Source organism: Candida orthopsilosis (assembly GCF_000315875.1).
Source record: "Candida orthopsilosis Co 90-125, chromosome 2 draft sequence".
Lineage (NCBI taxonomy): Eukaryota > Fungi > Ascomycota > Pichiomycetes > Serinales > Debaryomycetaceae > Lodderomyces > Lodderomyces orthopsilosis.
Window position 1 is genome coordinate 839,184 of NC_018295.1, and position 13,909 is coordinate 853,092.

At 36.8% G+C, this 13,909-nt stretch overlaps 7 protein-coding genes across 7 annotated transcripts; 4 read left to right on the forward strand and 3 right to left on the reverse strand. All coding sequences in view use genetic code 12, as the record gives it.

Moving 5' to 3' along the window:
• Nucleotides 1–781: 781 nt before the first annotated feature.
• On the reverse strand, nucleotides 782–2,161 carry CORT_0B03850 (hypothetical protein; the record flags this gene model as incomplete). Its single annotated transcript, XM_003867482.1, has 1 exon — nucleotides 782–2,161. The coding sequence occupies one exon, from the start codon at nucleotides 2,159–2,161 to the stop codon at nucleotides 782–784; it is 1,380 nt and encodes a 459-aa protein (XP_003867530.1).
• Nucleotides 2,162–2,572: 411 nt separating this feature from the next.
• CORT_0B03860 (Sap9 secreted aspartyl proteinase) lies at nucleotides 2,573–4,327 on the reverse strand (the record flags this gene model as incomplete). The annotated part of the gene is made up of 1 exon (XM_003867483.1): nucleotides 2,573–4,327. The coding sequence occupies one exon, from the start codon at nucleotides 4,325–4,327 to the stop codon at nucleotides 2,573–2,575; it is 1,755 nt and encodes a 584-aa protein (XP_003867531.1).
• Nucleotides 4,328–6,029: 1,702 nt separating this feature from the next.
• On the forward strand, nucleotides 6,030–7,241 carry CORT_0B03870 (hypothetical protein; the record flags this gene model as incomplete). The annotated part of the gene is made up of 1 exon (XM_003867484.1): nucleotides 6,030–7,241. The coding sequence occupies one exon, from the start codon at nucleotides 6,030–6,032 to the stop codon at nucleotides 7,239–7,241; it is 1,212 nt and encodes a 403-aa protein (XP_003867532.1).
• Nucleotides 7,242–8,003: 762 nt separating this feature from the next.
• CORT_0B03880 (Met13 methionine biosynthesis protein) lies at nucleotides 8,004–9,854 on the forward strand (the record flags this gene model as incomplete). The annotated part of the gene is made up of 1 exon (XM_003867485.1): nucleotides 8,004–9,854. One exon carries the CDS (start codon nucleotides 8,004–8,006, stop codon nucleotides 9,852–9,854), a length of 1,851 nt encoding a protein of 616 aa, XP_003867533.1.
• A 748-nt stretch (nucleotides 9,855–10,602) lies between these two features.
• On the forward strand, nucleotides 10,603–10,887 carry CORT_0B03890 (hypothetical protein; the record flags this gene model as incomplete). The annotated part of the gene is made up of 1 exon (XM_003867486.1): nucleotides 10,603–10,887. One exon carries the CDS (start codon nucleotides 10,603–10,605, stop codon nucleotides 10,885–10,887), a length of 285 nt encoding a protein of 94 aa, XP_003867534.1.
• A 528-nt stretch (nucleotides 10,888–11,415) lies between these two features.
• On the forward strand, nucleotides 11,416–13,482 carry CORT_0B03900 (Clf1 protein; the record flags this gene model as incomplete). The annotated part of the gene is made up of 1 exon (XM_003867487.1): nucleotides 11,416–13,482. The coding sequence occupies one exon, from the start codon at nucleotides 11,416–11,418 to the stop codon at nucleotides 13,480–13,482; it is 2,067 nt and encodes a 688-aa protein (XP_003867535.1).
• A 66-nt stretch (nucleotides 13,483–13,548) lies between these two features.
• On the reverse strand, nucleotides 13,549–13,782 carry CORT_0B03910 (Rub1 protein; the record flags this gene model as incomplete). Its single annotated transcript, XM_003867488.1, has 1 exon — nucleotides 13,549–13,782. One exon carries the CDS (start codon nucleotides 13,780–13,782, stop codon nucleotides 13,549–13,551), a length of 234 nt encoding a protein of 77 aa, XP_003867536.1.
• Nucleotides 13,783–13,909: the final 127 nt, after the last annotated feature.

The window sequence follows — 13,909 nt, forward strand, 5'->3', positions numbered from 1 at the left end:
AACTCAAACCAAATAAAGTAATAAAGCCGAAGAGGTTCGGGAGTAATTGTGTAACAGAAATGATCTACTATTGATGTATGAAATTTTTAAGTATACTAACAAGCCCAGTGGTGGATAAACCCGTTCTTATCAGATGATACTGGAACTTTCGTTCTTAAATCCGATATTCTCCCCTGACACTAAGTCAAAGTGCTTTTGCAATTCAGAGATTCGTCAAAAAAATTCTTGGCTAGAATGGAACTTCAAAACTTCTTTGCGGCTATGGGCGGCAAAATTATTAGGTTTTTAATCAAATACGAATTCTTCTACTCAAGTAATGAAGCATGTGATTTAAACATATAAAATACCGTCTTCAATAACTTTTCATAGCCAAGGGGCAGTGTTTTTGATCCACGTGTGTCATCGACAACAGGGTGTTCCATCGGAGCTACGACGCTGCAATTTGATGATAAGATTCTTTATAGTGTAGTTTCACGGATCTAGCCGAGTGAGTTGCAGCTTGGAATAGTGTTGAGAATACCATATTACCAGGAAATTCCATTTGCATGACTCTTTTACTCCTCTGTTTGTAGTTGTGGACACTTCAGGAAAGTTAATAAACACTTATTTTGTTGAGCCTAATACATAGTGTTTGTCGATTATCACTCTATCGAAAAGACAAATCACATTGATTAAGCTTCATTCGAGTGTACCCTCCATTGAATGATAGACCTACATTACCATGGATAGTTGCAATAACAAAAATTGTGTTAATTTAGAGAAATACGAAACCAGTCACAACCTACAACAACCAGCACAAGGGGACCAACAACCAGAGAAGCAAATTACTCCGTGTCAAGGTACATTCTCTCACTCCGCCATTACCATAATCATCCAAAGATGTGCCTGATCCTGCTCTACCACTTCCAGTCCATACTTTAGTTGAATTTTGACCCCCATCAGTAGGAACATTATCTTGGACAATTTCAATGTCTTCATCATCAGTATAATATACCTGACCAATATGGACTTCATAATCTTCAACATCATAAACGATGTATGCACTTCTCAACACATTATCACCAAGTATGACGTAAGAAGCTTGCAGTGGCATGTCGAAAATCCCCAAATAGCATTCTTTACCTGAAGATGATTGCATTATCAACTCTGATATAGGTACTTTAATTGTCTTGCTTCCAAATGTAATATCCAAAGTGGCGTCAGAGTCTAGGTAGTCACAATCTAACTTGTAGGCATCAGCAGAATACGAATACTTTGCATCTAAAGTATCTGCAATTTTCTTTTTCTGGGAGTGGCGCAAATATGATAAAGTTGAACCTGAATCTAGAACAGCAGTCTCATTTGATGTAAGAACGTCAACCGTGTCTCCTTTCTTGGTTACTGCAAGTTTACCAACCGTAACATCAAACTTGACTGGATAATCGTAGCTTGAGTATGGGTTCACCAATGGCAAAGTTTCCAAGGTACCTTCGTACTTTGCATGGTCAACAGCACCAAACAATATGGAACCAGTTTTGGCATCAGATTGATCCAAGTATAAGGAGTAGACTGCTTTGTTAATGATGCCTTCTGACTTCATCTTCATAGGCAAATTTTCATACATGTAAGGAGAGTCCTGAACATCCATGTTTGTCACTTCCAATCCTGGTAAACCAATTCCCAACACACCAATATCACTTGAAGATTCATTTACAACAGCAAAGCTCACATCGGGTACTGAAAACTTGTCAATCTTAATTGTGTCGCGTCCATAATTTCCTGATGCATATGAACCATCAGCGTAAGTAATGTTGAACGTAATAGTATCATTTTGCATAAATGTATCTGAATTATCAGTATTGAATGAGCCATATGAAGTACATTTACTTGCACGATTATAGCTACTGCTAGTGGATTCATGGCTGTATAAATTCCCACCACCAGGCGTTGGTGACTCAATGCTTTTAGGAGACTCTGTTATAAGTGAGTCCAAGTCTGAACTGGAATCACGTTTGTCGTGTATGAATCCCCGAGACCCATCAGCATCTCTCTCTTCAATCGTATTTTCATCATTCTCACTATCTTCCTCAAAAGCAAAGTTTCTTCCTGCACTAAAAACGTTTTTAGCATCTCTTTTCCAACTATAGTAGCCATAGCTAATACAATAAACATCATGAGACATGACCCAAAGATCGGAGCTTCCTGTATCAACGAGTACTTGATTTTTGTCCTTTTTAGATCCAATGTATAAATCCGCAAAATAGAATGTTTTCTCATTGACCAATTTAACCTCAAATGAGCTGCCGTCATCATCAGTATCATCATCGTCATCACGCTTGACAAGTTTGGGATCTGAGTCCTCAATTGGTGTAAGTATATCCCCCTCCACTTTTCTTATTTCAAATTCTATTCTAATACATCCCCTAATGACTCTGCTTTGGACGTGGATTGCATGACCCTCTTTATAACGCTATCATTTCCAACCCTTCACCCAATCACATCATCGCATCAACTACTACTTGATCACGAATACGTGATATGAATGCAAATTGTCTTTATTGATAGAAGCGCAAACTAAAAGCAATGCTTACATCTATAACGTACTACCCATAGAAACCAATAATCCAACAAGTACAAAAGACCATGACAAGTTAAACGCCGACAATGCGCCATTCTTGTTACTTGATGACGATGATGAGCTAGACCCACTACCTCCACCGACTCTCGTTGAATTTTGTCCTCCTCCAGTAGTCACACTTCCATCAACAACTTCAATATCTTCATCATCAGTGTAATAAACTTGACCAATGTGTACCTCATATTCCTCCAAATCGTAAACTATATAAGCACTTCGTAACACATTGTCTCCAAATAAGATATATGAAGAACTTGATGATTGCTCAAAAAGACCCAAATAACAAGTTGATCTACTTGCTTGTAAAACTAAATCCGATACTGGGACTTTAATTGTCTTTCCACTAAATTGAATATCCAAAGTTGAATTAGTTTCCAAGAATCGACAATCAACAATGTATGCACCGGCACTACTTGAGTATCTACCTTGGAGTGCTTCACCAACAGCTTGAATTTGTTCCGAGTACAAGTAAGACAATGTTGAACCAGAGTCTAATACAGCACCAACCGAATCAGTCATTACGTTTGCTGTAACCCCCTGGTTGTTGTTTAATGTAATGTTACTAACTTCAACTTCAAATCTAACAGGATAATCAATTTGTCTATAAGTTTTCAACATGGGGATAGTTTCCAAAGAACCTTCATATTTAGCATGATCAATAGCACCAAATAAAAGAGATCCGCTATCAGCATCAGCTTGGTCCAAGTATAATGAAAACAAAACCCGTTTAATAATTCCATCTGATTTCATCTTGATTGGTAAATTTTCATACATGTATCCATACGAAGTGGTCGTCTCCAATCCAGGCAATCCAATACCCAATACACCAATATCACTAGAAGTCTCATTAGCAATGGCAAAGCTTAAATCAGGTACTGAGATATTACCCATTCTGACAGTATCGTAACCCCAAATACCTTTAGCATAAGTTCCATCAGCATATTGAATTTGAAATGAGTCAGTGTCATTACGTTTAAAAGTGTCCGAGTTTCCAGTATTGAATGAACCATATGATGTACAAGTGTTTGAACCAGAGCCAGATCCACCAGAAGAACTTGAACCTGAGCCTATACCACCACCGCCTGGTGCTGGAAAGTTAGTTCCGTCTGGTAATTCAGAAAGATAGATTGTAGTATAGTAACTATCAGCACGTTTATTGGCATCTTCGCCAACATTTTCTGATTTTGATGGAGTTTCTCTTTTCTGTTCTTCTTCAACATGGTCTTCTCTTGATTGTTTGGGTTCCTCTTGGTCTTCTTCAAATGGGAACTTCACTCCAGTACCAGTGCCATATCCAAATACATTTTTGGGATCTCTTTTCTTCTTTTTCGAACTAGATCCCGAGGACGAGCTGCTACTCGCACTAACACACTTAAGATCATGGGACATAACCCAAAGATCTGAACTTCCAGTATCAACAAGTACTTGGTTCTTGTCCTTGTTTGATCCAATATGCAATTCAGCTAAATAAAAAGTTTGCTCATTGATCAATTCTAAATTGAATGATCCATCCCCATCGGCACGTTTAACAAATCTTGGTTTTTGATCATCAGCGGGGGATAAATTCTCTTTGGATGACCCTCTTCTGACATTGAAGCCTATCTTGAAACTACCTTGTGGGGAAGATATGTTGTCTGGAGTAGCAGCAGCTGAAATGAAGGGTATCAAAGATAGCAACGAGGCTGTGAGGGAAACATTGTTTATAAACTTCATCTTCCGTTTATAGTTAGATGTGCTTTATGCTAATAGTATAAAAATGCAAAACAATGCAATAATAGATGAAGGGAAATGAAATAGCTAAAAGGGGAAGTGTAATTGAAGTCTTGGAATGCAATGGGGGAAAGCCTTGTGTCTTTATATATATATGTCTCCGATGTCTCTGATGTTACCTCCGATAGAACAATAAACGTTTCAACAAAAAGAAAAAAAAAGACGTTGATTAAAAATAGACAATTGCTACTGTCTGAAATGATTGTCGCATTTTCTTTTATTTTTCTTTCTATTGTTTTACGGAAGGAAAGGTTTATGAAATTACAACACAAAATCAAATCACTTATGAAATCGGAATCGAAGGAATAAGTGGATTAGACTAGTAAAGGGTAGATCAGAAAGAGTAGTCTTAGATAGTCAAAGGGTGAAGAGGCTGACGTGGTTCTATAAACCCCTCTTTCCCAACCATAACAATGTATAAAAAACAGTATCATTATAGCACTTTTTTTTTACGTCATACTTTTGGTTGATTAATTTCTTAGCATTTGAATTTTAACTAACATCATATGATTTACACTAAGTTAAGAATTATTTTGTTACTAATAACTACAAATGGTATTTAATTATCTCCCCGCTGCCAAGTATATAAGTGTGCACTCATGACTATAGGAAAGTAGGCTCAGTTCATCATCATTCATCTTTAAATGTTCTTTTTTCTGTTACATATGTATAGGTTTTTATACCGAGAAGAAGAAAAACCTTAAAAGTTAATTACTATTTTTTATATCCGAAGTATATTATAACCGAATAGCCAATCATACATATCTTTACTCGAGAACTGCGCCTTGGTACATGGATTATTATCTTTTCTTAACTAGATCTGTAATACCTTGCATCTTCGCCACCCTCATCCCCAAGTCTTCTTTCCCCTTTTCCCCTTCTTTTCTTTCCTCCTTGTATTTCTTTAGTCCTGCTGATCATGATCTGTAACTTACATATAATATGCATGCGCCATCAACCTTAATACTTTAAATGCTTGTTTAGGCTGAATCTCATCTCAAGCTTTGCATAGGTGAGCTTCTTTGTTCGGAAAATCGTTTCACCGACTTTTAAACCCTGCCAACTCCCATCTATCTTCGGCTTGACACTGTGAAGATGTAGATCGCTCATCCACGAACAGTTGTAAAGATTTATTTTTAGCAACAAAAGTCCAAGAATCAGCCTACGTAGCCTGAGATTACACAAAGTGCCTTTTTGAGGGAACTTTTCTAACGAGTGCACGTGCCATAAAATTGTAATAATATCTCCTACACTGAATCAAACGAATGCCAACAGATGAGGATCTTGAAATGACATATATTCTACGATAGTATAGTATAGCCGGTGTTTGAGCTTACTGATTATATTATTAACTCCAGTAATACTGATGAGGTTGGGAATATAATCGTTGTAGATTGTCGTCGTTCGTTCATAAAGAGCTTAGACCTGAATACTGCTAGATACCAATCTGTAAGATGTTAGAGAGGTGCACATTTGAGGACTATTGGCTGTTATTGCTGAACTATACAACCTTTCTCCTAATATTCTCATTCTATGTCAAAATTTTGGCTGCCAGTGTGGTGTTTACTTTGGGGTTGCAAATAAAAATAATTGGCGACCACATTCTCTACATTCACACCATCTTTCTTCTAGTCTTAATAGCCACATGGCTCCCAGTACGAGTCCCACTATTCACAACTTTACCTTAAAAAAATACTCCAAGTTTGATCACAACAGTTGGAGTCATCACCCCTATCGTACAGACTTATCAATAACATTTATTGAAGCAACCACCGGAAGCACCAACCAAGATATAGATATAATTATACACTGGAAAGGATCACATATTGATAAATACACTTTGTTTATGAATGATAAAGTAAAGACATCGATTTTAGTCAAGAGTCCCAACATCGGTATTAAACAATGTGTTCTGGGTAGTGGCGATTTAATCTTTCGATTTCAAATTAGTCTTGTTGATGATGCAGAGTTTGAAAAGTGTCGAATGTTCTTACAAATCTGTGAATTAAAGCATGCACACAGTCCGAGTGCTGTTGAAGGATGTGTAAAACAAGACCTAGATTTTTCAAGTCAAGTTCGAGAGAGCCCCGAAAGCTTGAAGCTTCCTTATTCCAACGGAAAAGGTAATTTGAATAACAAAAGAGATGCTTTTTTGACAAATATTATGCTGTTTCTGCAGCCAAACACACCTCATTACGGAGATAAGAAGCTCATATTTGACATGCATCTGCAAGTACCTTTGCAACATCAGCTTCAGTTGTTTGAGTCCCAACTGCAAACATGCCCACAGCAACAGCTTCAACTGGTTCTACAACAACAGGAAGAATTAGCCTCCAAGAAGGAACGTCCTATTTATTTTCCTACTTGCGTAGAAGGCTTGCCGTTTACACAGCCTATATATCACTCGCAAACAGCACTGCAACCTCAGGGGATTCCCTCACAAACACAACAATCAACAAAGAATTCAATGCCCTTGCAGCAAATGCAGCATCAGTTTTTAAATTGGCAACAGCAATTGATGCCACAACAGAACATGTCGCAGCAACGCCAAAACTATCAAGCATCGATACAACCACAGCAATCTGCTCCTCCAGTGTCTCATTTAACCTTTTCCCAACACCCACTACCTGATTTTCAGGGCCTGTTCTTAGCCCAAAATTCCCAAAAATCAGTCCATGTTTTAGATACATCAGTGAATTCAGTCGATCCCATCCCATTCGTTCCCGTAAATGATCTAAAAGATTTGGAATCTTTAACTGACTCTGAATTGAGAGCACTTATAAGCAAACAATGTCAACTGGATCAATTTAGAAATTTCGTCAAGAGATTGGACAAAATCATAGAAAAGAATAGTTAAGCAAAGATGATTTGCGTCGAACATTAAAAAGGTTGCAAAATGAGAATATTTTATTTTGTTGAGAACGACTTTTTTGTGTGAGTCAGGGTTTTGTGCTTGTGAAGCTGAACCTTCTCTTGCATCATACCCCGTGATCTGATAGTTTACCCAGGCTCTTCGAAGGTAGTGTGTATCGCAAGGAGGAAATGGTATTCAAAGGTGTGTATGGGAGCACTGAGGGGGTTTCATAGCAGTTTTAGATGACGCTTGAAAATGGTTTACTCTTAGATCGGATGAAAAATGGTTTTCTATATTGGCATGTGAATCTGCATATGCGCTTGAGTGTTTTAATTTAAAATTATGACTAACAATTTTTCTTTTCTTTTTTTTTCCCGCAATTGGCAAAACGGTGAGCGGGCCTTAACCGCTATAGTCAGCAAGGTGCTTTAAACAAATGCCATTTTAACAGCTTTTTCTCGCGGAATAAGGACTACTCGTTTGACACTCTGTGCAGACCAAAGAGCAACCTCTCTTTTGTATAGCTCCAGACCTAAAATTTTCTGATTGTAGACGATCAACGTGTTCATTTGTGTTTGTGCAATTTCTAAATCTTGAATTTTTGATTATTTTATTTTTTCAAATTTTTCATACGAATGCTATACGAGGATCATTTACAATACGTTGTTTATTTCATCTACTTTCGCTCATCGGATTATACTCATAGCAGCATAACATCATAATAAAAGCTACTTCTGGAACCACCACACTCTTTAACGCTCCAAAATGAAGATCACGGATAAGCTTAATCAGGCTCATGTTGGTATAGCAAACCCACCACCAGCAACGTTTTCGTTTGAGTTCTTCGTTCCCAAGACGGCACAAGGTGTGCAGAACTTATACGATAGAATGGATAGAATGTATGACTTGAACCCCATCTTTATTGATATCACTTGGAATGCGGGTGGTCGTTCATCAACATTAACTAATGAGATGGTGTACACTGCACAAAGTACCTTAGGTTTAGAAACGTGTATGCATTTAACCTGTACTAACATGCAGGTTGAATTGATTGATGAAGCGTTGGACAAGGCTTACAAATCAGGATGTCAAAACATTTTGGCATTAAGAGGTGACCCTCCATTGGATGGTAGTGAGTCTACTGGTGATTTCAAATATGCAAAAGATTTGGTTAGGTATATTCGTAAAAGATATGGCGACCATTTCAATATTGGAGTAGCAGCTTATCCAGAAGGACAACCAGAAGAAGAAGATGAAGTAAAAACATTACACTACTTGAAAGAGAAATGTGATGAAGGAGCTGATTTCATCATTACTCAAATGTTCTATGATGTTGATAATTTTATCTCTTGGTGTGAGAAATTGCGCAAAATTGGTATTGAAATCCCCATTATCCCTGGTATTATGCCTATTTCGACTTATGCTGCATTCATCAGAAGAGCTAATTGGTCACAAATCAAGATCCCACAACATTTCCTTGACGCATTAGACCCAATCAAAGATGATGATTACTTGGTTAGAGAAAAGGGAACTGAATTGGTTAGTGACATGTGTAATAAACTCATTGAATCTGGTTATGTCAACCATTTACACTTCTACACCATGAATTTAGAGAAATCTACAGTTATGGCTTTGGAAAAACTAAATCTTATTGAAGCCGTCAAATCTCACGAAGTTGTTGGAGGTACCGAATTACCTTGGAGAAAATCATTACACCCCGAAAGATCCAAAGAATCAATCCGTCCTATTTTCTGGCAAAATAGAAAATACTCCTACATTTCCCGAACTGCTACTTGGGATGAATTTCCCAATGGTAGATGGGGTGATTCTCGATCACCTGCTTTTGGTGATATTGACCTTTGTGCATCGGAATTATTGAGACAATCACCTAAACGAGCATTGGAATTATGGGGTGTACCACAAAATTTAAAACAATTGAGTGATTTGGTGGTTTCTTACTTGTCTGGAGAGTTAAAATCATTGCCTTGGTCTGATGGAGCAGTTGGTGAAGATACAAAAGTCATTGTTGATGATTTAATCAATTTGAACAAACGTGGTTTATTGACCATGAATTCTCAGCCAGCCTTAAATTCGGTGAAATCGTCGGAAAAGGTGTTTGGTTGGGGACCTAAGAATGGTTATGTTTACCAAAAACAATACTTGGAATTCATTTGTCATAAAGACGTAGTGGATAAATTGTTGACACGTATTTACGACTTCAACAAATCTCAAGGTGATGCATCAAGTTCAATAATTTCATATTATGCCGTTGACTTGTCGGGAAATTTACAAACAAATTGTAAACCTGATGATATTAATGCTGTGACATGGGGGGTTTTCCCGGGAGAAGAAATTTTACAACCAACCATTGTCGAACAAACTTCATTCTTGGCTTGGAAAGATGAAGTTTATCGATTATTTTCTGAATGGAATAAAGTCTTATCTTCAAATTTAGTTGATATTGATGATGAATCCAAATTGCACAATTTCACTCATTTGATGAATGAAGTGGGACATGATTTTGTCTTGTGTAATTTGGTCAACAATGATTTTATTGATTCTAATTCAACTTTGTTTAATTTGATTTATGATTTGAACTTGCCTGAGTTGTCATAGAATACATATTGAGACAAACATCATCATTTTGCATAGCTCCTTATTACAGACATTTTGATCAAAGAGAAAGATATGACACTTCAACAAGGTCAATCCTTTTTCTTCATCAAGAAAAGTAAACTTTCAACATCAGTTTCTTTTCCTTTGTCTTCATCACCCATATATATTTAACGACATCAAAAACTAATGAATTTTCAACGAATTTATAACTTATACGAAACACATAATATGTTTATTTCAACATTGCATAAAAAATACTTACTTCATTTCAACAATTGTTTACAGTGTGCCTGGGCTATTTTTCTTAACTACGACAGTGTTCATGCAGCTACTCCAATGGAGACTTCCTCATCATAGAGAGGCAGTTTCTGAAGAGAGTAGCAATTGATACTTTGTTTCATTTGATTCAATTTATTTTTTTTATAGATTATTTAAAAGTAGATCTTCAACGATTTTTTAAAATGAAATGTTTGTTTGTTTTAAAAAGCTTGAACAAGTAGATTGCGAAGTGATTGAGGAAGGGGGTTTGCATTCCATTACTTAAACAGATTAGCTTTGATGTGTGTTCAGGATCGTTTGCAGTCAACCTCAAATAGTCGTGCACTTTTCACCAATTAAGCTTTTTTCTGAACCAATGAAAAAATTGAAAATGCTAAGCGTCAATGAGAAACCATACTCGTACAGATAGAACAACAACGAGTGTCCACACCAAACAAGTCTCATTCATATAGAAACAACACATTACATAATGCAACCATATTCACGATTTGGAGGAACGAGGAGATGTTTTTACGAATTCCAATTGTTAGTTGATTGTCATACATCAGCCGATACCAAATCGAAAAAACAATGTTTACCTAAATTTGAAGATTATAATGAATGTTTACATGGATTGAAAGAAAGAGAGAAAGTAAGAACTTTGTTGAATCAACTTGATGAGAATGCCAAGAGTGGAAAGGGTGTTACAGCTAATGAATTGTATAAGAAGGAAAATCAGGTTTATGAGAATTTGAACTTGATAAAGAAAGAGTAGAGTGAATAGGGGGAGCTTGTGTGATATGGTGACTTATTTAATGAGTTTTTAGTACATAGATTTGAGATTGAATAAAGTGATCAGAGTCTTTGGATAATGTTGCGTCAAGAGCTACAATAATGGAAATGTGTGTATTGTGGGACAACATTTGTAACTGACAGCCAGAAGGGGATTGTTCCCTTCTAATTGAAGCATGTGTAAGTTTTTCCGTCATTAAAATATCGAGGACTTCATCTCCATAATGTAAAGCTCTTCTTAGTCTTCGTTGTTATTGTACTTGCTGTGCCCTCTGAGGGACACTACCTTTGAGTTTGTACTCCATTAAACCCTCCATAACACCCAGTTACAAGACTCATTGAATCATTGAAGTTCAATAATGTAATTTTGACCGCCTCTTGAAGAGCTAACTTTTGTTAATCAGTGGTTGCGAAATTGAATTGAGAAGATTTGACGCGAGAAATGATTTAAACAAAACATCGCATACTTTATTAACCTCTACCAGTAACATCAGTTACATATTCAACGAGAATGGAGACAAAGCATCAGCTCATAGTTGAGGATACAACAACCAAACTTTTGCGACCCAAACAAACCATCCAGGATTTGGAAGAACTATATCTGAATCAACAGGTAAAGAGGAAGGAATTTGAACAACAATTGAACAAGAACAAATTAAATTATGGTCAATGGCTACGATATGCGAGATGGGAACTTGATCATAATCATGATTTTGCAAGAGCAAGATCAATCATGGAAAGGGCACTCGGCGTAAATATTGAACATATACCATTTTGGACTCAATATATACAATTTGAATTGATACATAAAAACATTAACCATGCTCGTAATTTGTTGGAAAGAGGTACTTCGGTACTACCCAAAGTAAATAAGCTATGGTTTTTGTATGTGCAAACTGAGGAAATGTTGAAAAATTACAAAATGGTGAGACAAATATTTGAGAGATGGTTAACTTGGCACCCTGGTGAGAGTGCGTGGGACGCATATATTTACTTTGAAACAAGATATGACGAAGTGGAAAATGTGAGAAATATTTTCAAACGATACATTCAGGAGTTTCCTAGTGGAAAGGTATGGCTAAAATGGGTGAACTATGAATTGCAAAATAATGAGAATGATGTAGAACATACAAGAGCAGTATTTCAATCAGCAGTGGATTCATTGATGGAGAGAAATGATGAAAATTTTCCTGAGATAGTTGCAAAATGGCTAAGTTGGGAAGTGAAATGCATGGAGTATGATCGAGTGAAAGCGATACGTAAATTACTACTGGATGAAACGAAGTTTGGCTTTTCAACGGACATACAGAGTGCTGTATATGATGCCGTGAGTGAAACCGAGAAGTTAGTCGGTGAAAAGCATGCAATAGAAGAGAGTATCACGCTAAAGAGAAAGGCAAAATATAAATTGGATATTGAGCGTGACAAGGAAAATTATGATTCTTGGTGGTCATATATAGATATAATTGGGCAAAGTCCAGAAAAGAGTCTAATACGACGAGCTCTCAAAGATGCTTGCCTGAGTGTACCACGAGATACATATAAAAGTGATAAATGGAGAAAATTTGTTATGCTTTGGATCAGATTTGCGTTTTGGGAGGAATTTGACAATAATGACATAGACACTGCTCGAAATGTGTGGAATGAGTGTTTGAGCGTAATACCACACAAATATTTTACTCTGGGTAAGATATGGATTGGATTAGCAACATTTGAACTACGAAATGATAAGGAAGATGGATTGACGAAATTTCGCAAAGTTATGGGGAGGGCCTTGGGCCAAATGAACAAGATTGGACCCAAAAGGAATATTTTGAGGTATTATATTGCCACTGAAAGGAAGCTCGTCGAGTGGGACCGAGTTCGTCAGATTTATCAAAAATGGCTCGAGTATGCTCTAGTGTTTGGACAAAATTGTAATGGCATTGTTAAAGAGTATTTAGAATTTGAATCTTTACTTGGAGAAACTGCCCGATATGAATCAATATTGAAAATCGTATTTGAATTGATGAAGAACGAGGATGCTGCACCATGCTTTGATCAAAATGAAATGTTCAATGTGGCTATTTCGTTTTATACTGATGAAATGAAATACGACGAGATTCGAAAGTTGTATAAAGACGTGGTCACCACAACACCATCACCAGACAACTGGGTTTCATTTGCACTATTCGAATCCACAATCCCAACAGCTGACCAATTGGAACAATTTCTACAATCAAATAATAATGCATTTGAGGTGGAAGTAGGAGAAGAACAAATTGAAAAAACCAGAGGTATATTTAAAGAAGCAGAGACGTATTTCAAAAAGTTGAGTGATATCGAGGGAAGAAAAGCAGTTTTAGAAGCTTGGTCGCAGTATGAATCAATCCATGGAGATGAAGTGAGTTCTAAAGCTGTAAGGCAAAAACTTCCCAAACAAGTGAAAAAGAGACGAACTGTGGATGGAATTGAGGAAGAATATTTGGAGTGGGAATTCCCACTTGACACCGCTGACTCGGTATCTCCTCCACAACCAACCCCTTCAATTAACAAATTTTTGGCAAATGCTAGAAAATGGGCGGAGAGCAATCAATAAAAACACGTTGTGACACATTCATTAATACATGTAAATATACATTCCTAACCATTCTTTACTTCTGATCTAAGCACCGCCTCTCAATGTCAATACCAAATGCAAAGAAGCACCTGACTGCACACCAGACTCTTGAACAGTTTTATCGTCATCTAATTGTGATCCATTAAAGATTAATCGTTGTTGTGCTGGAGAAATACCTTCTTTTTCTTCCATCATTTCTTTGATTCTTATTATTTTATCTTGAGGTTCAATATCAACTGGGATATCCCTGCCCGTTAATGTTTTCACTTTCACTTGCATTGAGAGTTGGTGTAGGGTCGTAGCTTGTTTTGGTGGATGAATATACTGTGGTTTTGATATATTCGACCGTGCTTTTGATTTTGATTTTGATTTTGATTTTGATTTATTTTTAGGCGACCATTACGAA